General features: G+C 45.5%; 1 protein-coding gene across 1 annotated transcript; it reads right to left on the bottom strand.

Annotated features, from left to right (window-relative positions):
* Window positions 1-1,707: 1,707 nt before the first annotated feature.
* Window positions 1,708-25,283, bottom strand: EFTUD2 (elongation factor Tu GTP binding domain containing 2). Its single transcript, XM_066587980.1, has 28 exons — window positions 25,200-25,283; window positions 22,800-22,921; window positions 21,403-21,568; window positions 20,296-20,374; window positions 20,139-20,214; window positions 17,921-17,986; window positions 17,160-17,195; window positions 15,961-16,051; window positions 15,624-15,706; window positions 14,728-14,894; window positions 14,524-14,648; window positions 12,875-12,938; window positions 12,625-12,715; window positions 12,386-12,521; window positions 11,919-12,046; window positions 10,704-10,897; window positions 10,502-10,613; window positions 10,187-10,327; window positions 8,428-8,529; window positions 7,653-7,735; window positions 6,534-6,620; window positions 6,227-6,353; window positions 5,304-5,391; window positions 5,091-5,209; window positions 3,521-3,615; window positions 3,291-3,444; window positions 3,095-3,202; window positions 1,708-2,062 (listed from the first exon to the last, which is right to left on the bottom strand). Exons 2-28 carry the CDS (start codon window positions 22,908-22,910, stop codon window positions 1,967-1,969), a joined length of 2,925 nt encoding a protein of 974 aa, XP_066444077.1. The 5' UTR covers window positions 22,911-22,921; window positions 25,200-25,283; the 3' UTR covers window positions 1,708-1,966.
* Between the last annotated feature and the right edge of the window lie 248 nt (window positions 25,284-25,531).

The raw sequence follows: 25,531 nt of genomic DNA, 5'->3' as shown, positions 1-25,531 counted from the left end.
GTATTGGGAGCAGTGGTTATGTGAGGGCATGCATACATTGTGAAGTTTCCTGACGGTCCAGACAGACCACCAGTAGATAGGATCATTTCATCTGCCGATAAGCATGAGCAGACCCAACAGGTTCCTTGTCCACCATCCAGACAGAGGTGGCATCTTCATTACAGAACCCTATTTCTGCTCAGATCATTCTTGGGCACTTAGCAGAAGGAAATTTTGGTGTCACGGCACCCATTACGTGTCCTGCCATTAACAACCCAACACGGTCGCCTTCGTTTTCAGTGGTGTTGTAAACAAGCAACCTAGACTGCTGTGGCCTGGAACTGTATGTTTAGCAACGATTCCTGGTTCTATTTTGGAGCAGATAGTGCTTGTGTTCGACTAGTTCGATGCCTCGTAGTGAGCGCTTTAATCCTGCCTCTGCTGTGGAGAGAGACACTGCCCCAGTTACTGGTGTGATGATCTGGAAAGTCATCAGTTGATCACCCCTAGTAGTGATTGAGGGACACAAACAGCTTAATATGTGCCGCAAATCCTGTGCCCACATCTGTTGCCTCTCATGGTGGCTTGCAACAGGCATTTCCAGCAAGATAAAGCTCGGCCGCACAAAGCAAGGCTTTTCACAACCTTGCCACACTTCCATGGCCTGCCCGATCAGCAGATTTAATCCCCGATTATGCATTTATGGGACCATATGGGATGCCGCCTTCAGACGCCTACAAGTGTGCATGATTCTAAAGGCCCAATTGTACCATCTGTGGGCAAATGTGCTGCAGGATAACATACACAGCCTGTATGCCTCCATGCCCACCCATATCTCATCATACATCGAGGCTAGAGGCGGCCCAACAGGGTACTAGAAATTCAGGCGAATGCACACAGCAAGCACTGATTCTGCATTTGGAATCCCACACTGAATCTGGCCTTGAACGCGACTCGTGACCCTGCGTACCTGTGTGTGCAGGCGGCGTTTGCGTGGACCTCTCTTCTTCCAGCTGCTCTATACTGCGGATGGTCCACATGGTTCACCGTCGAACATGTGCAGTACAGATTTTTAACTTTTTTTTAAACTCCTGCTTTTCCTGCGGAATCAGTGGCCCGTCCACAATGTGAATTGTGGACGGGCCGTGGGTCGGACGGCTTTCATTGACTTCAAGTCCGCAAGTGGAAACTTCAATTGGTTTCCACTGCTGTGCACAAAGAATCTTTTTTGCATTGAATGCTATGGAGGATTATTACTGCGAAATACAGAGGTGCCGCAAAACTCTGCCTATGTGATTGGGCCTTCTTTTGTATTGTAGTTTTTTTCCCGCAAACATACCCTTTTGCTTTATTGTTGTAACTCCCTAATATATATATATATATATATATATATATATACACACACATACACACACACACACACACACACACCTATCATTACAAATCACACATAGAAAGTTTCATTTGACTCCGACGACTCCTTCCTGCTGCATTATTTTGTTATCAATGAGTGTATAAGGATTGATGAGCAGTGTCAATAACAAGTACTCCATAGTGAGATAGTCCGGTATAACATGAGGACAATTACAGGCCATTTGCCTTTACAATGTTCATAGATAAGGCTCCTGTTCTTTTTTGTAGCATGCAGGCAGGAGGGGGAATGAGTCCAACTCCCTCCCTGCTGCTATAACACGCCACAGAGAAAAAAATTAAAGAAGGAACAGAAAATATAGAAGAAAGAGTTTATTAAAAAAAATAAACATTATGTACACATCACAAGGTTCCTGGGCAAATAGTCAAATATTCTGTTCTACGTCAAAGGACTCAAGGTCTAGAGGACATTGAAGGTGATGAAATAAATTTATGCTGGGCCAGAGACAATGTCGCGCTACACAGAAATGTGAAGACCCGGCCCCATACCATACAGGTAGCAAGATGACCATTGCAGATAACTGAAAGCCCTCAGGGTCCTGGACACCCATCGCCTTCACATGGGATAGTTCAGCACCACATCCTGTTTGGCCAATTCCAACAACATAGGGTCGTCGAAAAACTTGCTGATGCTCACGTCTTCGCTGAGACCCTGTAACGAAGAGATGGCTAATTACACTAACAGAAAACATTAGCTATTTTGGGAGATATGAAAAGTTATTGTTATTCTTCAGTGACGTGCCGCTCTATGGATAGTTTTGTGTGTTTGCCGACAGATGCTTTTTGAAGGAAGTCTGTTACTGAAAATTAACCCCTTACCACCACAGGACGTTCTGCTACATCCTGGGTATGCAGTGTTTATATGGAGCGGAATCATGAGGCAATCCTATTTCATACAAGGCAGGTGCCGGCGGTCTGTGATAAACATCCACACGCAACAGCCACAATCAGCGCTGATGGAGGCCGTTAACACTCTAAATGTTTTAAGAACTGTCGAGCCGAGGATTTGGTTTGAATTGTTCGCCGTCCACAGCTTGGTCTTCCATGTTTTGGGGACATGGCAACAGTCAAACTGTTAAGCACTTGATATGAACGTCGCTTACCAACGCTTGACTCTCCCTAGTGGTGCTGTTGGCTGAAGTGCAACACTGCCGCTAGACTTTCGGATGCACCAAATCTAATGACACCAAAATCAGCCACCAAAGGTCATGCAAAGAGGGGCAAAGTGCGGTGCAAGAAAAAGTCTGTAGGCTTTTTTATATTAGATTGGGGTTATGATGCTAATGCCCCGTGATAGATTCTTTAAATCTGTCGTAAGATTTCCACAGAGATCGGCCTAACAAAGATAGAGGAATTCAAAGGGGTGTATATATATCTGTAGATCTGTATATCAGTCATAGCAAGTGTTGGCATGCTACTATCCTATGTGGTTACTTGTTGATCAGCGGAGGTCCAACCGCTGACGAGGCAGTGATATTCTGAAGAGCTTTTTCCTGCACATTGCTATGGCCACGCAGGTGCTATGAATGTCTCGGCCTGCGTTCAGACCACACACTTATCTGTAAGTTACAGTATATCTAGCGGTATGCAGCCACTTGCTACTGCAAAAATACTCTTTTTGGGATTGCCGATTCTAAAACCTACATTTAAGGAATTACTTTTTTCTAATTAAGGTCTTACATACCTTCCTACGTCTTGTTTTGATCATAAATTCTCTGGCAAGGTGAGGTGCTGGTTGAGGTTCCAGTGGCCTTATAATGATGCTTTTATCCAAGGGGTCTCCTGGTACAATCTGCAAGAAACAAGGGAATATTCAGTCACTGACTGGCACTCATGTCTCTTACTGATAATGCTGGATACACCTTGTGCTTCCATATTACCTGCCAGTGATGAAAGACTGATAAGGAGAAGGCTTGTCCTTGTGTGTGAGTGCGCAGATCTGTCTCAAAACCAAATGAGTCTATTGCTGGGATGAACGCTTTGATGGTATAGAGAGGTGAACCGGGAATAGGAGCATCTTGTGTGACGTGACCTCTGCGGGACAGAAGGAAGCATGTTACTATTATAGAACAGACCTGATATACGTACCAAGTCATGTATGATCACTAACCTTCGTCTGGCCAGAACAGTATACACCGCAGACACACAGTCCGCAGGAGCTTGCACTTCCACAAAGTAATAAGGTTCCATTAGACGTGGTGTGGCCTGTAAGGAGATAAAAAGTAACAAAATGAAAGGGGCCACTAGAAAAATAGGGTCATTAAAAGGGGTTGTCCAGTTGTAAGCTATTGATGGCCTAGGTCATCAATGGTAGATTGACAGTGGTCTGTCACCTGGGACCCCAGCTGATCAGCTGTTCACCAAGCCAGTGTGCTCAGGCACTGAGCGGATTTCTACAGACTATTGCAGGCAAAGTTCCCATTCACTTCAATACCAAGCCAGGCCACTGCAGTGGAACGAAGCTCCCCGCTTCCTGCAGAAATAAGCTCAGTGCACACACACGCCGGCCCAGAGAGGAGTTGATCGAAGGGGCCCTGTGTAATAGACCCCCATCAATCTGCTATTGATGACCTATTGGGAGAATAAGCCATCAATAGTTTACAACTGGACATCCCCTTTACTAGACCATGTATTAAAGGAACTAAGCTTATATCTGCCTAACAGTACAGTGCTGGTATATGGCCATATATCCGGCAAAGCACGACAGATTTTTATGGAAGGCGTAACAGAACATACGGGGCATGAGTAAGCAAACTGATCAGTAACTACTGTATTTCTAAATCAAAAGATGCTATAAGTTGGTTGATATCACAAATAGATGATAATCAGCAAAGCCTATGCAGACATTACTTGTTAATTGTCATTTTTGTGTGAGAATGTGGACAAGATCCTCATTAATTTGCTGAGTTTTGGCTCATTTCCAGTGAATGAGTCTAGCTCCAGCCTGCTGTGCTGCAGGACACGCACAACTGAAAAGCCTGGAATGCTTCTACAATACCAACATTATGAATGTGATTCACAGGGAAAGCTTGGGACAGTTTTCTAGCAAAAGTTATTGAAGGGGTTGTTCACGATTTTGGGCATTTCTTCTACTGATGACCTATACCCAGGATAGCTTATCAATAGATGATCGTCAGGGGTCTGCAGCCTGGGACCCCCACTGATCAGCCGATTCCCAAATCATCCATTGATGACCTGTCCCCAGGATAAGTCATCAATAATAAAAATGGCCAAAGTCCCAACCCCTTTAAAAAAATAAGATGAGAGAGAATGCTCGTAATGACTGATACTAGTAAACGTCTGTTCACATCACAATATTTGTATGGACTGAAGGGATATATCCGGATTTTCTTCAATGTAGACCTCTGACATGCAGTGGTATATGTTGCCCATTGGTCACAATGTTAAAAACGTATACAGTGTGGTATACTTTTCAGATTGCGTTTTCCCACACAGTGGGTTGTCTGTTGTACTTTCATATGCCTAAAAAAAGGAAGACAACAAAGCCCCCCCCCCCCCCCCTCACCACCACTACCTTCAGCCTCCGTTGGTTCAATGGAGGCCTATGGCTACATTTGGTGTAGGCACAAGGAAAACTTCCTGAAAGCTGAACATATTTACATGGCGGGACGTGAACACGGCCTAACCTATGTGTCCAAGCCGATAGGAAATACCCTTACCATCAGGAAGGCAGAGTACACTACTCTGCGGGCAGTTGGAATGATCTGGCCACCTCCGCGATGCAATGGCTCCTGAGCAATGACAGCATCCAGGATCTTAAACTTCACATTTCTTATCACTAAATTGAAAAAAAAAAAAATATGAGACCCGTCATAAAGCATTACAAAGACGACGACGTTTGTTATTACCATGATAAAGTGTAATAAACTCACACTCATCACACAGAGGGCCCTCCCTGGTTCCCCACTGGAATCCCTGTACAATGCTGTCCTTCACGGAGCTCAGCAACGCTTTATCCACCTGTAGCAACACACAAAAGGTTGGAAATGGAAGATCTGTTATTAGACCCCAGAACAGACTTGTGGGGGTTTTGTGTGTGTAACGTTTATGTGGTTTGTCTATAGCATAAGTGAATGGACCACTCCAGGCTAAACTACTACACTGTATTATCCCTAGTGCAGGTCCTGAGGGACGGAGGATGGCCAACGAGCCCCATGTCACGTTTCTCCACTTCAGGCCCTGCAGCAGGCAGAACATGGTGTATACGTTTTGTCTACAGCACCCCTTTAATACCTGACTGCTGCCTTGAAGAAAACACTCTTAAAAGGGGTTATGCCAACGTTAGAAACAGGATACGTGAGAACTTACTGACCCGTTGGGGTGTGACTGCTCAGTCCCCACTTATACTGAGAATGGGGGGCACCGAAGAAACTGCAGGAACAGAATGGTGTCAAACGTGGATGCCCACCACTCCATTCACACGGGAACCTTTGGGACCCCTGTTCTCAGCATAGGTGGAGTCCCACACTGACCAGAAATCTTAATTCAGCTTTTCCCGCATGCTACCACAAAAATTAAGAGAGCTGATGCACACATACACAACCACCAATCCATTCATTTCAGGACTCTGGTTCTCAGGATGGGTAGGGGTCCCAGCAGTCAGATCCCCACAGATCAGAAACCTTCTATCTTGGCATAACCCCTTTAAGTTTAAGAGCCCCATATGTATTAGCAATATAAATGAGTAGCATATGCAGTAGACATGACAAGACCCCCTTCTACCACACGAACACTGTAACATGTAATAGACAATGGTAAAAGCAGTGAATTCCAATAAAAAAGACCAGGCACTTACCTCGGAAGGCAATGTGTCATCTACCAAGATGTTAGGACCAGTAGTGTCAGGCCCAAAAGCCCAGATAGAACGGGCAGCCAAGAGATCCCAATCATATTTTGTCTGGAAGAACTCTCCGAGTTTCTTCCTGTGAATTAATAACACAAACTACGGTTCAGAGAGGATACTGTACAAAGAACCAGCCTAAAAAGGGGCACCAGGCCCATCTGTGGAGCTTGTAAGACCTACTGCACCAGTGCATGTTTTATTATATATGGAGCTTTATGGAAGCAATTCTGCAATTTCAATACAAGATTTATAGACCTACCTGTTCCAGGAAATCTGCACCACCTCGTTTTCAATATCTTCAGCCAGACCCTTTTCCAGAGGCTCAGCAATCATTGTGATTTTATTTCTGCAGACAAGAAGGTAAGAGTAAGAATGGTGAAACAGTGTGGCTAGAACAATATTACCATGTAATGAAAACATTAAAAGCTATGGAGACCTTTGAAAAGGGCACATTTTTCACCTAAATGCATGTATTTTGGGCTGACAATTATTTTTGCAATTGGGTCTCACTAAAAATTTTGCACTGTTCTCTGCAGCTTCTAGATATCACTGTATACAGAAACTGCAGTCTACATCTTGGTAGGAGATCTGTCAGTGAGGCTGCACTGACGGCTTCGTTTCCCTCTGCTCTCTGCTGCACCTCATCATTACCTAATTTACGGCCACAACAAAGTTTTTTTTTTATTGCAGTCATAAAATAGCTGCACGAAAGCACTAAAAACTAAAGGCCCATTTACACGCAAAGATAGTCTTTCAAACGACTGAAAGATTTAGCGATCTTTTTGCATAAAGTGTAAATGTCCATTAACATTTTATCATCTTCATTTGCATGCAAAAGGGCCTCCAGGAGTTGTTTGCAGAGCCCAGCGTGTGATCACATGCCCAGCTGTACAAACAGCTGCACTGTTCTGCTCGCGGCTGACTGCAGATTACATTGGTATCTGCTGACTCCTATGGAAATAACAGCGTGTGGTCTATTGAGAGGTAAATCTGTTTGCTTTACCTCTCAGTAGCTGAACAATGGATTTTAAGTTCACCTTAAAATCATCGTTCAAACGAAAAGGTCGCGATGCCCACATTTACATGTTACGATTAGCACTCATTTTCGGTTGTTTGGACGAATTTTGAGCGATAATCGTTATGTGTAAATGGGCCTTAAGCCGTCAGTCCAATCTTACTGACGGATTTCCTATTAAGACTCAGATTGCAGTATCTGCCGTTATATATAGAAGCTGCAGAAGAAAAATAGTGCATAAACTTTAATAAAACACTATTCCAAAAATACATGTGTTTAAGTGACAAAAGCAAGTTGTTCCCAAAAGTTTTTCCCAGACCTTTTATAAGATTACTGATTACAGAGTTTAACTTTTCAACTTACTTCTTATTTGGCGTTTCAGCAAAACATTTCAGTGATGAGGTTTCCACAACAGTTTCACAAAACGTCACCACGGGATCTGCAACCTGAAGAAAGAGGAGGAGTTACGTTTACTACTGAGGTCACATTCACATGATCAGTCATCAATAACAGATTATCAGGGTCCGTCAGCTGGGACCCCCACTAATTAGCTGTTTTCTGGGCTGGTTCGCTTTTCCACTGAGCTGATATCTGCAGGAATCAGACAAAACTGTTCCCACTACAGTGGCCAGGCTTGGTATTAGAGGCACTGAAATGAATGGGACCTAAGCCTGCAATACCAAAACTGGCCACTGCAGTAGGAACAGTGCTGTCTACTTCCTGCAGAAATCACCTCAGCGTATAAGCGCACTAGCCCAAAGAATAGCTGATTATCGGGGGTCTTGGGTGACGGAAAGTATCAATCTACTATCCTGAAAATAGGCCATGCCATCAATAGTTTACAACTGGACAGCCCCTCTAAATATAATCCTATAAGGAATACATTAAATGAAACCACACCGGAAATTTTTCCATCCAATTTTGAGGCATATACAGCAGATCACTAACAACATTAACACTTCGTGTGCGTTCACCTAAGTGATGTAATTGGTTCCTAGGGAATTTATAAGGAGGCTCTTCTTTAAGAAAAAAATGCACTTAAAAAGTGATCTGGAGATCAGAAGATCATCTTCCTTTCTTCTTCAAGTATACTTGTTCAGCTCACAAACAATACCATCAACTACGTTCAAAAACTCACCTTAATATCAATCTCGGAATACATTTTGCGGAGGTCGTGCATGACGCAGTCAAGGTAGAGCTCTCCAGTGCCAAGAATCACATGTTCCCCAGACTCCTCAACCTACAGAAATGCAGACAATTACTACACAGGTGACCCACAGCCAATCTCATACATAACACCAGGGCCTGGGGGAAGAGAACGTGTCTACTTGAGGAGAGTGCAAAGTTGGAACAGAGAGTCTTATATAGGTCAGGCAATGCTCCCTGGGTAACAAGTATGCAAATAGGGGATGGAAAGGTGACTACTCTGCAAGTCGATGCTAGACCTTTCAACAGACTTTGACAACCTGACTAAGGATATAAACCAAGCCAGTCTTCCCCAGAAGGCAAAGACACCATCTTCAGGGAAAAACTCTGGTTGGGCGAATATCACATATATTAGTCATGTCTACGTGACACTTAAATGGTTGATAGGCTGGGTCCACCGATCGGCCACAACTGTCAGCTGGATAATGAGCAGAAGCTAAATCTTTGACCCCTTGTGTTGTGGCTGGTAGTTGCAGAAACAGCTCCCATTAAAATCAATGAAAGCTACACCTGCAATTACCAGCATTGGGCGCTACACAAGGGTCAGACCATCAGCTTCTGCTCCGTACCCCTGTGTTTTGGTGCCATCAGCGGGTGCCTGATAAGAGAAATTGGCCTGGATCCCGAGCAGTGAACCCCAGATGATCATTTATGGATTACCCATCCTCCGGACCAGACATCGGTAGTATCTCCGTGGAAAACCCTTTAATAACAAAGGACATAAATCTACGTCCTGTGTGTTCAGGGTTTGTATGAGGGGGATTGGGAGCCGTTTCCGCTCCATACAATACGGGTGGCCAGCTGTTTCTTACGGATGACAGCTGTCGGCAACAGCCACGAACAGGGTGAAGGCAGATCACAGCTGCATTTAAACCCAGATTGAAATTTGAGGGCTCCGAATGGCTTCTCTGCAAAACGATTGGTTGCCATAGCAGCCTGTGGCCTTCAGATATAACTGCAACCGTAAAAGCCCAATTTATTAAAGTAATGCACTATTTGTCCCGCACAGTGAACATCAGAAAAAAAATACACGTCAAAATTGTAGTTTTTAGTCACCCAGTCTCAAAAAAAGATTTAAAAAATTTAATAACAAGTGATCAAAATAGAACCAAATTGAAACTAAAGGGCGTGCTGCAAAAAAAAACAAAAAACGAGTCCTCACACAACTAGGTTGATGGAAAATTTAAAAAAAGTTAAAGCCTGTGAGAAGATGGCAGCAGAAAGTAATTAATTTTTTCTTGAAGATATTTTCTTTTTCTGAAAGCACCACAGCAAAAAAAAAAAAAAATCAGTCAGTCAATACGTATATACTTTTAGGTCACCCCTCACAGACAGGTTTTTCAGCGCAGCGCTCAACGCTGTCAGGAGCTCCCATTGTTTTCAATGGAGCCTCACACAGCCGGAGGCAGCAGCTGAAATGCACGGCGATTTTCGAGCAGCGTCTGTTTTATTTTAGTAAAACGTGGCAAAGCGCTGCTTTTTCGCAAAGCATGTGTGAGAGAGGTCTCAGTACTGTCATGATCGTACTGACCCACAGAATTAAGTTAGGTCATTTTTGCCACAGTGCATACACCATAAAAACAAGATCCAAAGAAGACGGGATTGTGAGGGTTGTGTATTTCACTCCACTTTGAAATTTTAAAACGATTTACAGTATACCATATGATACATTAAACGGATGGATACGATACCTTGGTGGTGAGAGAAGGATAGCTTTTGTTGACCTTCCTAAGTCCATCTAACATCTTTGGCAGTTCTGAAGGGTTAACGGGTTCCACAGCAATTTTAATGACTGACGTGGTGTTGAACTTTAATGGCCGGAAGATCTGAGCCTAAAAAGAAAACAAATATATATATATATATATATATATATACACACATTTGTACTGCATTCATCATCAGTAGGTTTCCAATTATTAACTGTAAAAAGTAAGCCCCCCCCCCTCTCCAAAGTCTATTCCCCAAAATGTTATTAGGTAATGGATTATTTGCGATCATCTCTTTACCTCCTCGTTGCCCCTCGGCTCCGTGATGGTGGCCGTCTTCACTATAGGCTGATCCACACCCTCAATTAGAACCCAGTTCCCGGCTGGCACTCTGTTCACTTCAATGTGATACCTGAACATAACAGAGAACCAAGATGATCAGAACAAAAAGGGACAATTATCACTCACCAGCTGGTGACATATTTTCTATAGCACCACTTACCTGGCCACAGACACCCACAGTCTTCCTACTGTGCAGACCTGGGAGTCCTCCTCATCTTCCAAGGTGTAATTCTCTCCCAGCACCTTAACTGGCTGCCCGGCGTGAATAGTGCCACTCAGCACACGACCGAAGGCGTGGAACTGCACCCCATCATCTGTGCTGTACATCTTGGTTGTGTGACACATCAGCGGGCCCTTATAAAAAAAGACAACCACCAACAATATTACCTTCTCTAAGACAGCTGCTATAACCATATGATATAGATCTCTAAGTCCCTCTACTGATATCAGGGCTATAAAGCAGTACAAAGACCATTGCACTAAGAAAGGAACCTACTATGGCGCATTTGTACCAGCGCTAAAACAACCGAAGGGAATCAGTTTAAGACGAATTAGAAGAACAAAACAGAGCTGCAAGTTACTGACACACATCTCTCACAGAATGAGATGGAAAGCCCAAGTGCTGGTACCAAAGCAGTTGACGTTGCATCAAGTCATCAAGCCATTCATCCACCGCTGAGTTTGGAATGCTCAGGTATCGGTTACCATTCAGGGTAACAACAATATAAAAAAAAAAAGATACCAAAGAGCTGCTAACCCCAATTTCCACCCCAGAACAAAATGCCTTTAGTGTTGATGTTGGCATTTATTTTTTTTTATGTACCACCATTAAGTGAATGCATTGTTCTGCTAATCCGTCTTAAATTGATTCCCTTTGGTTATTTTAACGCTGGAACAAGCAGTTCTACAAACATGAGAAATTGCAAGCATGGAGGCTCTTGTACCCTGTTATACCGCCTCTAGCTTAGATACAGTGTGCCGCTCCACAGAAAAGCAGACATGAAGATAGCCGCCGTCAATGCGCACACTAAACCTAAATTTAGCAGTTCAGTTTCGTCATTCACGACGCTACTGCAAATGATAGAGGCGCTGATGGGTGTCAAAAACAGTATATGTAATTGGCGTGGTGAGACCAAATGTCTTTCCAGCCAAGAGCCTGGAAATGGTTCTGACAGACACAGGGGTGTAACGATGGTGTCACCCAACTCTGGATAGCAGTATTGACAGCGGGAGCCCGCTCAGCTGATTGGCCATGATCCTGAGCGGCGGATGCCAGATGATCAGTTATTGATGACCTATCCTGAGGATACATCACACATACTTTTTACCTGGATAACCCTTTTAATGTCAGTTAACAGAGTGAAGCTGTACATACTTCAGAATCACACTGGCTCATCTCCTCTCCTAGCTCCGAATCGATGCCCCCAGTATATGTGTGTTCAATTTTGGCTCTTGCACCAGCCTTGGGAGATGGAATGTGCTGAACACACATATCCACAAAACCTGCAAAATGAGAGAAGGAAGAGGAAGGGATTACACACAATTCTATTAAAAAAGGATGTCCAGGATTAGAACATAGCTGCTTTCTTTCAGAAAGGGCACCATGCTTGTCAACGGGACTAAGCTACCGTACCGCATACAACTTGCTAACAGATGCGGCACGGCTTTTGAAAGAAGGAAAGCAGCCATGTGTCTGTGATCCTGTGCAATGCTTACATCCCAAAATACATGTCAGGAGCATTGTAAGCCAAGCAGCTCTGTTCTCGGACATGCTACAATGCGATTAGCATCCATGTACAGTATACAGACTGGCAGTTCAGACACCGTTACATTTTTATTTACCTGTGAATTCCCCAAAGAAGCGATTGCATACAAGCCTCAGTAGTGGACGGATGTTAAGCTTCAGTTCCTCCTTTGTTAGATGGATTCCTAACTCTTCCAGTGTCTGGGGCAGTGTAGTGTCTACATCCCCAACCACCTAGAAAACAACATGATTATCACCACACAAGCCTCCAGCAAAAATAGCCAAACTATGTTATAAAACAGGGACAACACCCCCAACCCCCAAAAATAGCACTGACCTGAGCCAAGATCTTGTACAGAGGTTCCAGAACAAATTCCACAAAACTTCGCTGGGAGTTGCTTGTTGGGGCTTTCTTAGTAAATTTGCGTCTGGAAGAAGAAACAGAGTTAAGATTTTTCCGCTTTAAACCTTATTTTAGCCGCCCCTTTTCAATAAGCTTTGAGTGTGGAAGGGCTCCGCAGAGCTAAGGCGATACTAGCCATAGTGCTCTGGCTCATAGAGGCAATATATAATGTGTAAGTACTTACGTTTTAGGGTTGAAATAGATATCGCCCCACAACCGCTTGGAAAATTCCTGAAAGTTGATATCGCCTGCAAATCACAGAATGCAAGGACTGTAAAACATCTACCTTCAGTAACGCTCCCACACAGTGGGAGTGCAGTTTTTTTTCTGCACTACTTCTGCTCTCCAGCAGAGATCCCCACTACTACTAGAAGTAAAACTTTTCAGAAGCTGAATTTAATCCTGAAGACATGAAATATAAAGCATCTGCCCGAATATCAGAAGGAAATACATTTTATTATCTTCATTATAGATGAGCGAGTATACTCGCTAAAGGCAGTTGCTCGAGCGAGCATTGCCTTTAGCGAGTATCTCCCCCGCTCGAGACGGAAGGTTCAGGTGCCGGCAGCGGGCACGGAGCTGCGGGGGAGAGCGGGGCGGAACGAAGGGGAGATCTCTCTCTCCCTCTCTCCCCCCCGATCCCTCCTGCTGACAGCCGCTACTCACCACTCCCCCGCGCCGGCACCCGAACATTCAGTCTCGAGCGGGGGAGATACTCGCTAAAGGCAATGCTCGCTCGAGCAATTGCCTTTAGAGAGTATACTTGCTCATCTCTAATCTTTATCTTTGATGTTCCCCCAAGCAGTGGTTTTACATTTATGCTTTTAGCAGTTAAACTCCTTTATTAGGGGGTCTGATAGTTGAAAAAAAACAAAAACAATTAGTCAGGTTGAGACCAAATTCAGTTTTAATCCAGAAATGCAGACAGTCCACCATAATCAAACCTCCAAAAGCTTTAAAAGGGTGAATTCACACGCAACAGATTTGTTGCAGAAATATCTAAGACTGAAAATCAGTTCCATCTAACTTCGGCTGCCTGCACACGGGATCCGGCCCGGGCAGCAGCGGCGTCGGCACGTACCTGCTTTCTTTTGTACTGCGGACGGTCTGCACGGCTTGCCGTCGAACATGCACAGTACAGTTTTTTTTAAAACTCCTGCTTTTCCCGTGTCATCGCCTAGCGATGGTGCGGAATCTGTGACTTTTCCGCAATGGCAATTACAGGTGGGCCACGGATCAGACAGCTTCTATTGACTTCAATGGAAGCCGTCTGTGCGGAGACCGCACAAAAATCGAGCATGCTGCGATTTTTCCTCCGCGAGCGTAAACTGCAACTGGTTTCTGCTCATGTGCAGGAAGTATCACTTTTCCAGAGCATGCTATGGAAGGCATTTACCGTGTCCTTAACGGGTTAAAAGAGTTTTCCAGGACCAAGATATTGCTGACTGAAGAGGTGAGCTCCAAAGATCAGCTAAGCCTCTTTTCAGGTCAGTGGTGTCACATTCATTAGTCACACAGCCTAAGAGCAGCTCAGTCCAATTCGCACACCCGAGCCTCATGGCAACTTCAGACTGCTGATCAGCAAAGATCCCGAGTGGTGGAACCCACATAGATCTGATACTGCTGTTTTATCCTGAGGACAGGTCATCAATATGTTACAGAAAGCCCTTGTAAGGGCGGGGTTAACTACAAGTGTCTTATCAATGAAGAATGTGGGTCTTGAGTCTGCTCACAAGATGGGAGCAGCAGGCACGTCTGTGCTCTAATGCTGCATGCATCTCTATTGGATGCCCAATTGGACTCTACCTCCGTAGTAACTAAACCTTAACATACCGTATGTATCTGCGTAGATCTTGGCAAATGAGCCCAGTGTGAAGCAGATGCTATACTGTGAACTTGCAAAGCAGACATTCCCGAGGAGTGGGGATAAAACCAGGTTCTCATCTGTAGAGTACATGCTGCAGGGGGACAGACCATAATTAATACACTCTGCATCAAGTCACTATGTCCTACTAAAGGAAACAAAGTCTCCCGTACCTGAGCAATCCGTTCACCTCGTCCACAATGTGTCGCAGCTTGTAATAGGCGTCTGTAGGCGGCAGCTTCAGCTCCAGGATTAGGCGATCTATTTTGTTAATGCAAACTGTGACAGCTAAGCGTTCCTGAACGGCGTGTTTGATCAGACGCTCGGTGTTCAGCATCACCTGTTGGGGGGGAAGGGGTGAGAGCAAAATGAGAAACCTGATAATTTAAGATAATTAGAGATGAGCAAGCATACTCGATAAGGCAAACTACTCGAGCGAGTAGTGCCTTATTAGAGTATCTGCCCGCTCGTCTCTAAAGATTCGGCTTCCGGCGCAGGTGACAGATGAGTTGCGACGGTGAGCAGGAGGCGGTGGGGGGAGAGAAATCTCCCCTTCGTTCCTCCCCGCCGGCACCCGAATCTTTAGAGACGAGCGGGCAGGTACTCGAATAAGGCACTACTCGCTCAAGTAGTTTGCCTTATCGAGTATGCTCGCTCATCTCTAATGAGAATGCAATTAAATTAACCCTTTCCAATCCAATTTTGGATTCGGGGTTTCCTAAAAGGCTTTCTCTTTTTGCTGTTATACAACGGTGCTATCAGCTGGCTAAAGCCAGTGTGTGTGCGCCAGAGAGGCTCCGAGAGCAGAGTGGTTGGCAATAGACGGTAAGAATACCCTGTTGGACGTCTTCTGACATTGGAGCTGTACAAGCTTTAATCAGAATGTAGGAAGACGTCAGACAGTGGATTGGAAAGGGTTATTCTGCATTGAGTGAAGAAAAAAGCAAAGACAGAATCAGCAGTAGGAACATGGCTCTAGATGGCATTTTTCCCCATTTTTAAACCTTGCATATGGTCAATTAGCAACATATTTCAGCACAAATCTATTAATGCAGACTGAGATTCTTACCCCCTCCGCTGCATCGATGAACAACACGATACCATCCGATATCCGAAAACCAGCTGTCACCTCATCAGAAAAGTTCACATGACCTGCAAAGTAAAATGACAAAGATGTGTCGCATGCATGAAAACAATAAAGAGGGAGTGGAGAGAAAGGAGAAGGGGGGGGGGGGGGGGGTGAGAACCCCTTTAAAGGATCCTAAGGATCAATCATCATTATTTTAAACCCCTTTAAATAAAGGCTATTGATGCCTGCATGCTATGCTCTGTTAACAGGTATATCAGCTGCCCATCACCCCTACCCCAACTAAACAATATAATCTCCTCCTCCAAGAGTTCCATACCTGGAGTATCCATTATATTAAACAGATAGGATTTTTCCTTGGTGTCGGGGAGAACGATGGTCACCGGTGTACTTTTCATACCAACGCCTCTCTGGAAACAAAGAAGAATACAAGTTACAGGCAGCTAAGGCCGCCTGCACACGGGCGGAAATCCCGCCGCGGGATTTCCGCCACTGAAAGTTTGCATAGGAGTGCATTACAATACGCACTCCTATGCAGACGGCCGCGGTTTGGCCGCGCAAAATCTCGCGCGGCAAACAAACCGCGGCATGTCCTATTTTTGTGCGGGGCTCGCACTCACCCGGCTGTCGGCTCTGGTCTGCGCATGCGCCGGCTGCGCGGCAGCCGGCACATGAAAGAGCCGGGGCTGCCAGGCGCAGGTGAGTACACGCTCGTCTCTGCAGGCTCTCGGGTCGGGTCCCGCGGCGAGAATTCTCGCTGCCGGATCCGACCCGCTCGTCTGCAGGCGGCCTAAGAGTCATTCAACAGGAGCGGCTTTGTATTCCTTTTAAGGCCCGTTTCACACGGGCAACAGCGATATCACCGCTAGAAAATTGCATCGATATAGGAGCTTTGTTCCCGTGATTTTTGAGCGACAGCGATGCTTTTTCTTGTGAAAAATTGCGTCGCTGCTGCCCATGATAAAAACTCGCGATTTTATCACAAAAAAGTTAATAGGATTTTCTCATGTCAAAAATGGATTGCCTGAAAATCGCAAGTTTGTGCGATGCGATAAACACGGAGGCTCCATAGGGAGAGAGAAAAAAATAGCACATTGCAGAAAGATAGAGCATGCCGCAAGTTTTTTTTCTCGCAACATAGCATCAGTGAAAACATTGCTATTGTGAAGGAAAGCATGGGTTTCACAAACATGCGTTTTGTAGCGCATCGCGGAAAATCACGATATTTTGTCGCCTGTCTGAAAGCGGCCTAAGGGCTTTTACCCACTAGTGTTTTTTTTCCCGCTGCGTTTTTTCCCCAAATGTCAATGGGACTTTCTAATGTTAAACATCGCATTGCACAAAAATCGCAGAAACGCAAACTTGCGATTTTTGTGCAATGCGATGTTTAACATTAGAAAGTCCCATTGACATTTGGAAAAAAACGCAGCGAAATCGCAGCGGAAAAAAAAAAGCTAGTGGGTAAAAGCCCTAAAGCTGTAGGTAAAATGATTTTACAAGCACCATGTAGCCACTTACCTCCTGTTCTGTGAAGAGGATGTCAGTGTAACAAAGCTGAAAGAGATCAGAAAGACATTCACATAAAGCAGCGGACACGGAGGACAAAGCAGAATTACGCCAGAATACGGCCGGACGGTCACAAGGCCTGATGTAAACGAAAACAGATCAACAAGCATTTTGATTGGCACTGGTTTGCTTTTGTTTGCAATGGCCAACAATTGTAGCTATGGGGATGAATGATCCTTAGTACGATGGTGCGCCCCCATAAGCCAACTGTACATCTGTCCGTTTACAAGGGGATACGTACAGCTGATCACAGAGCTTTTGTATGCTGAAAGTCACCGATCATCATAATAATCTTTATTCGTATTATAGCGCCAACTTATTCTGCAGCAATCAGCCCACTAACAAGCATTTACTCATTTGTTGGCTGATTGTTGGCCCTTTTATACAGTCTGATTGTTGGGCGAACAAACATCTGGAGGAAAGTTTAGCCCCATAACTGAGCCAAGTAAAAGAAGCTTAATAATGGAGGAGGAGGTTCTGTAGCCACATCTGTACTCAACGGTATTATAATAAACACTTGGCCGATGGGGAGGGCAGGATCAGCATAAACTGACAGCGGGGCGTTAGCCCTGACTATGCCACCATTATTATAACAAATAGCATATTATGTTTGCTCCTAGCGACACTGAGCCGAGGGGTGCTGGGGCTGTACTGCTTATATTAATGTAGTTGTAGCAGAAGTGTTACACCAACAGGCAATTACATCTACTTACATCCTGGTCATGGCGTTTGCGGATCTCTGGATGCGTTTGCTCAATCAGACAGTCCACAAAACACGTCTAGGGGCAATCAAGGAAAGAGAACGGTCAATACAATATCTGCTCCATAAATAAAAACACGCTTTATGTGCTGGCCCCCAAGCAATTGAAGGGTGTTGTGAGCGTTTTTTTTTTAACATTTTGATTAGAAAATTAAAGATACCAATTTTTCCAGTAATCTGCCGGTTTAGCTCCACTGTTTTACATTTTTGCCAGCGGTAAAAGGAGGAAAAAGCACCCCACAATGTATGACCCAGTTTCTCTTGACCTCGGAAATGCCCCATGTGTGGATGTTAGCTTCTCTTTGGTCACATGGCAGGGCTCAGAAGGGAAGGACCGGCATGTGGCTTTATCTATAAGCTGTAGGGAATACATCAGGGGAAATCATATAACGGCGGTTCAACGCAATAATTAGATTTAAATTCCAGGGACCTGCGGTATATTGTGAAGCAATCTTTTATGCACAGGTCAGTTGTGTGGGGCACGTTTGATAAACGATGTCCTTCCTTATCACATGTAACAGGCTCTGCACCTTTTTTGGGTCCTTCCCATCTTCCCAGTGGAGGGAATTTCACTAGGAAAGGGTTGCCCTGGTACAGTACTTGTGGCTGCTCTTCCAGAATTACTGGGCTCCCCCCTCTTTCCTGGTCCCCCAAGTATTAGGGCCTTGATGACCCCCTGGAACTCAAGAAAAGTGTCACTTTGGCTGGCACATAGGCATTATACAACACCACCTGTATGAGGTGGTCAGGCAGTTTTTTATACCATACCCTTGTTTTCCGCATGGCATTGTACGGCCCGAGTACTTGATCGAACAAGTCAACCCCTCCCATGTACCTATTAGGAGTAAAGGACACAGTTTGGCTTGGGGGTCTCTGTACTGGTACCTCGTACTGGGCAGGGGGTACTACTGCGGCCGTGTACTGTGCTCAATATAAGGATATCCGTCTTGTCCTTATACTTGGCACACAATACTTGGTTGCTGCATAGAGCCCGGCTCTCACCCCTTTTGAGAATTTGCCCAAGCAGCGACTTAGGGAAGCTTTTCTGTTTTTTTCTAGTAGTGCCAGGTACAGGTGGTAACCCGGGTCTATTAGCGGAGGCACCAATTCCTATACATTTTTTCGCAGGAAGGGGCGCACTCTGGGGGCTCAATTTTTTATGTCCTTTCCTTCATAAATCCAGACCTTCTGGGTGTACCCTGATGTGCTCTCGCACAGCTTGTATATTGTAATGCCATATTGTGACCTCTTACCGGGCAGGAAGTGGCGGAATTGAAGCCTCCATTTGAAATGTACCAGAGACTCATCTACAGAAAGGTTTTTCTCAGGGGTGTACGCCTGGACAAAGTTAGCATTAAAACCGGCCTGATTCTATGTAAGTGATTATAATTGGGGTCATCGCCAGGTGGGCACATCGCCGGGTGGGCACTGCATATTGTCATTATAACGCAGGAATTTTATGATCGCTTCAAAATACGTCCTTCCCATATCCATACAAGATATTGGGGTGTGATATAAAATATCTGTGCTCTGTTAAGCCCTAGTCCTCAGCTTCTTTACTAGCCCCATAGATAATACAGTAACCCAAATTTTTGCGATTTCTGACTGACCACGGGACAGAAGACGGGAACACAGCAAGAACTTTATTTTTTTTTTTTTAATTCACACCAACCTATGCTAACCGCACAGCACACTGCACACTGACTCTATACTAATATACTAATCACACTTTACTCACTACACTAATATACTGATCACGCTACACTAATGACGATCGCTGTTATTTTCCTTTTTTTCACATAATGTTCTCTCAGATTTCTCTCTTCAACCTCCGATAAAACTGCGGTGGTTGGAGAGAGAGTTCACACTATAAACAGCACAAATTCGGGTTGCTAAGCTCTGATTAGTCAGTCAGTGCCAAGTGACTAATCACTGCGATCGTTGGAGCAGGACCGTTGTGATTGGTCCACCCAGGGGCAAGAAGTGATTGGCTGCTATGTTAGTAGCCATCAGTACAGCATCGCTGCAATTGCCACCATGGCGACAGTTTAAACACAGGATGTAAGTTAACACCCTGTCACGCTAAGTACCAGGCACCCAGGACGTAAACTTACATACTGTGGGCGTTAATTGGAACACTATAAAAAGTTTAGTTCTAGAAAGGCATTTACCTTCCCGTGATGAAGGTGTCCACAAAGTGTCACGTTCCGAATGAGCTCCGAATTATCCATCAGATCGGCCAAAAAACTGCAAGAAGTGAGAGTAAAGTTCTAAGAATACAATCAGGCGGTAGCCCAGAAGATGCCCATTGATGTACTATATACTCACTCCATTGCATACACTGTGCTGGGCAGCCCTTGTTCCATCATTGAGAACTTTTTTGCTTTCACTGGTTTAATAATCGGTTCTGTGAAATAGAGAAGAATGCTACAGTACAGCTATAAGGAGCAGTTATTATATAACATTACACCCATATCTGTATCGCCCTAATAAAAGATGGTGCCCAGCAACACATCAGTCACTGGAATGGGTACTAACTGGTTGTGGAAAGTGTCTGATAGGTGGGAGTCACAGGGGTTGGACCCCCACTGATTAAAAACGGGTGTCTCGAGCGTCCCTAAATGAGGAGAGAGGTGATCACATGGTCGGACCCCGAATGGTCAGATACTTGTTCCCTATCCTGTGGACTCGAGATAAGCACTTTTCTTGGGACGACCCCTGTAATGACGCGATCTCTACATTATTTTGGGCTAGGGCTCGTTCACATCAGGGTATTGATTGGATCTGCTTTTGTAAAAATGGAAAGGACAGCCGAACAGAATTCAACTGGAAACCATACTTTCCATTTTTTAATGGAAATAGTAGACAAAACAGTTAAAAAAACTGGACCCTTTCTATCAGTTTGCTTCCATATCTTTGTCCCCCTAACCTTCTGCACGCGCTCATTTCAAACCGGATCTGTTAAGCGGACATCAAAAACACAACCAAATGGAAACCTTTCTGTTCAGATTTCTCATCCACCGACTACGGGATTTAAAAACAGAAGAAAAAGTTTCCTTTCCATTTGATTTCCATTTTTTCGTGGAAACAATAGCGCAGCAGTCGGTGCGATTACTTCCATTTAAAAAATGGACATAAAACGGAACAGAAATGAATGGAACAGATTTTCGTTGCTCCTCAGACGGAACAGATAAACAAAAGCGCAGATGTGAAGGAGCCGTTATGCTGCCTGTGACTGTCGGACAGAGGTAAGTGGTGCTACACCTTCATTCGACAGTCTCAGGTAAGATGCAGGGTCACACGTGGTATTACTAGCTAACACAATGCTATGGAAAGTCAAGGGGCGGCTGCATTTTAGGAAAGTCCTAGTCTAATCCAAGACTATTAGTGAAAGACCAATGATTTTTGGCACTTCTCATAAGATGCTCTTCTCACCCGTTAGCGGTTGTGTGTCCTCCTCCTGCACAATAGTCTCCACCTCAGGGCCGTACACTTCCTCTGCAGTGGGGTAATATTTCTTGTCCTCGTGGAGGACAACCTCCATCCCTGCACGATCCTCATCAGGATCTCCCATGTATTCATCGTCGTCATCATCTTCTGCCTACGACAAGAAAGAGCAGCATGATAATGGAGGCAAATAAAGCTGAATGATATGACACTTGGGGCCGCCTCCAGCGCAATAGATTGCAGCGTTCACTCTTCTGTGAGCCAGGATTAACTAGGCTGGGTCTACACGCTACAGATTTCACCTGCAACACTGAAAGGAGCGTAGTGAAAACCCTCAAAATAAATTCATTCAAGATTTGTTACAATACCATCCATTTTGTTGCTACTGACTGTAACATGCAGCGGATTTGCAAATCCACGGCAAAAAATTTGCAGCGTGTCTGTACCCTAAGGATTCTAAAATAAGCAATTATAATAGAATGGTAGAGCTGGAAGGGACCTCCAGGGTCATCGGGTCCAATGACCTGCTCAGTGCAGGATTCACTAAATCATCCCAGACAGATATTTGTCTTGCCATTATCTTCAACAACGTCTCTGTAAGTGGATGATCCTATCTCACGACATCTGAAAAAAAGACTCTCTGTAAGTCGAAGGCCGGCTACACACAAACGGGTCGGATTCCAGCTCCCCTTCCGGAATCCGACCCTGTGCCCGGCCGGTGACCGCATGTACCTGTCATTATCTGTGCTGCATATCGTCTGTCGGACATGCGCAGTACAGATTTTTTTTTCTAAACTCCTGCTTTTCCCATATCAGTTGTGAAAGCGCCCCGTGTCGGACTGCTGCAATGGAAACCGTCAGTGCGAAATTCGCACAAAAATCGCCTTTATTTCCACTCGTGTGCAGAAAAAGGCGTTTTTCCATAGCATGTTATTGAAGGTATTTACTGCGGAACCCGAAGGCAGATGCCCGCTCTGGATTCCGTAATGCCAATCTGGTCGTGTGCAGCGCGGCCTAACAAAGGCCGTAGTCACTGCAGTCTTTCTGCAGTGGAAAACCTGCAGGAAATAAGCTGCAAATCTGAAGTGGCAGAATCTGCACCTAGATGGTGCATATTGTGCGGTGCTTATTGTTGCCGACCTGCTGTGGATTTTAACCCTCGTACGTCAAGGACTGAAAACCGCAGCATTAAGCGACATGCGGAAGGTTTAGAATTCGCCGGGTTTTTCAAAAATGCTGCAGATTCAGTGCAGCAATTTTCCGCTTCATGTGCAGCAATTTTCCAGACCTGCTCCACGTGGCGCGAGCTGGAGATGCTGCAAAATTCTGAAGCGCTCACTTTACACTATAAAAGTGGATCAAACTCTGCAGGACGTCTGTCTTACCACATCTACGTCCCGGTCATCTCTTCCCATATCGTCATCATCATCGTCATCATCAGAGTCCAGTTCGGGGCCAATGTAATTGCCAAACTCATCATATGGGTCAGCGTCCATGTCTGCAGATCCTGCAAGAGCGTGGAAATAATGTAGTCTGAATGATCACGGCTCACAAGAAGTATTTGTTCTGTACACGGCCGGCTCCACGCAGTGGCCAGGGATCAAGGCGCTCCACACTTTATCATCATGGGGCTGCAGAGGCTAGAACGGGGGCTAGGGTAAGCCGCTTCTGGGTGTTGACCAGCTCTCATAAAGAGGCAGTTAACGTGGCTTTCTAGTTTTAGGCCCACGACACGCCAACATATTCCGGGCACATTTATGCGTCCGTAACACGGATGAGTGCCGCGGCCTGAATGCGCATATTCTGAAGCAGGCCTCATTAGAATCTCTGATGCTCGGAGTTCGGTCAGATGACCCGCAGTCAGGCCACAACACACATCTGTATTGCAGGCGCATAAATGTGACTTAAAGGGGTGCCGAAACGGGTTTTTTTTTTTTTCAATAGCCCCCCCGTTCGGCGCGAGACAAACCCGATGCAGGGGTAAAAAAAAACAAACGGATAGTACTTACCCGAATCCCCGCGCTCCGGTGACTTCTTACTTACCTTGCGAAGATGGCCGCCGGAATCTTCACCCTCGGTGGACCGCAGGTCTTCTGTGCGTTCCATTGCCGATTCCAGCCTCCTGATTGGCTGGAATCGGCACACGTGACGGGGCGGAGCTACGAGGAGCAGCTCTCCGGCACGAGCGGCCCCATTCACCAGGGAGAAGACCGGACTGCGCAAGCGCTTCTAAACGGGCAATTAGACGCTGAAATTAGACGGCACCATGGAGACGAGGACGCTAGCAACGGAGCAGGTAAGTGAATAACTTCTGTATGGCTCATAATTAATGCACGATGTACATTACAAAGTGCATTAATATGGCCATACAGAAGTGCTGAACCCCACTTGCTTTCGCGGGACAACCCCTTTAAGGCTTATTCACACAGGCGTATGCTTGTTTTGGTCCATAAAATACACAGTGTTCAGCAAATTAATAGGGTTTAAGTTGTCCAGATTATCCCAAGGGAGCGCTCACAAGTCATGCTAGCGGGAGGGCATGTGATCTTCTTTATGCCTGCTCTTTTATTAAGTCCCCCGATGAGTCCAGTAACAAACTGGAAGAAACATGTTGGTAGGTTCAAAAGTGACGGCTAGGTCAGTGGGGTGTAATAGGCATATGGTAGGTGATAGCCGCCGGAAGTGGGGGCTCCTTATCAGGACGGTGGCCCCAGTCACTCGCGGAGAGCTGTTATCTATTATAGACTCCGCTCCTGATATTAACGTTATCCCATAGCCTCTGCCATCAGTGAATGATGGGGTTTTCGTTCCCTTCTCCTGCGTCTGCGGTGGTGACATCTGCAGCGCCGGCGCATTCTGCACATCTCTCACGTGGGTTTAATGTATTTTTTAGGACATTTACATACAATTATAGATATAGGGAATACTTGTATGCGGCTGCTGACTTTTGTCCTACGCTCCGGCGGTCCACTATGATTCGCAGTGAATTGTACGTTGAGACGCAGCAGAAATGGTGCAGCCGAACCGTGCGAGAAACCACTTTACGACTTGCGCCGCTGCTGCAGATTGTGGCGGTCGTCATGCGGATCGGCATCAGAAACCGCAGCCGTAGGAGGAGTCTCTGACACGGCCTGATGATTGGGCTAACGGTCGTTAGGATGAATGCTCGTGCCCACTGATCGGAGTAACTGGACGCTTTACAAACTTTGGACACATCACAAGTGTTGATCAGTGGGGTCCGGCTGCTGAGACCCCCTGATAACGAATGGTGGGGCTGCATTTGAAATATATGTAGCGCTCACCGCGCACACGCCGCAATCAGAGTGCCGTCACTGCGGGGTAGAAGCACCGCCTGCAGGGACAGGAGAGCCTTGAGATGGGCGGGGGGCTCAGCGGGGAGACCCCCACCAATCAGCAGGCTATGCCTTATCCTGTAGAGAACATCTGGTATGACCCCACTACATAAAACTCTGTTTTTTGGTACAGTCACCCCTAGCAGAAACTCTGCAGCATTTCCGCATCAAAAACAGAGTCAAAATCTGCAAAGGGGGCAGTTTTGACTTTTCGGCCCGCCGCTCCTCTTACCCGGCTACAAGGATTTTAAGCCTCTGGATGTAAACAAGAAGGTTTCCATTCACTGACAGCAAGCAGGGACAATCATTGCAAATCTAGGAGACCGTTGCAGAATTTTTCATGCAAAAACAGCTGTGGAACCAACAGTCCCAGCAAGCCGTGATGTTAGTATAATACTATGTACTCTATGGCGGTGTACAGCCCCGTTCTACCTGCCGGTTCCCGCTCACACGTTACTGGGACGTCGTCTCCGCTCACGCCGCTCTCTAGCACTCACTTCCTGCGACGCCGGCCGGAAAGGACCCCGTACGTCACTGAGAGCTGCCCCGGCCGCCTGACTGCAAGGTGTCAGCGCAAACATAACGAGCTCCTCGTCTCCTAACATCCCGCAGGATGCATTCTTTTTAAAAATATCTTGTCGCATGAGGAGATAAAAATAATAGGAACTGAAATAAAACATTTTTTTACAGGCAGTAATGTAGACACCTATAAAACCCCGGAAGTGCTGTAGGACGCTGCCGTGACGATGCGGCTTCTGATTGGT

This window comes from Eleutherodactylus coqui, chromosome 13 (assembly GCF_035609145.1).
Source record: "Eleutherodactylus coqui strain aEleCoq1 chromosome 13, aEleCoq1.hap1, whole genome shotgun sequence".
In the NCBI taxonomy this organism is placed as follows: domain Eukaryota; kingdom Metazoa; phylum Chordata; class Amphibia; order Anura; family Eleutherodactylidae; genus Eleutherodactylus; species Eleutherodactylus coqui.
This window is presented reverse-complemented; position numbering and strand designations above follow the sequence as displayed.

Coding starts and splice junctions, on each gene's coding strand:
- EFTUD2 (XM_066587980.1), bottom strand. CDS start 22,910: ATGGACGCTGACCCATATGATGAGTTTGGCAATTACATTGGCCCCGAA. Junction 14,895..15,623: donor TCATCGATGCAGCGGAGGGG/GTAAGAATCTCA, acceptor CCCCCCCAACAG/GTGATGCTGAACACCGAGCG. Junction 6,354..6,533: donor GTGCAGATTTCCTGGAACAG/GTAGGTCTATAA, acceptor ATTAATTCACAG/GAAGAAACTCGGAGAGTTCT.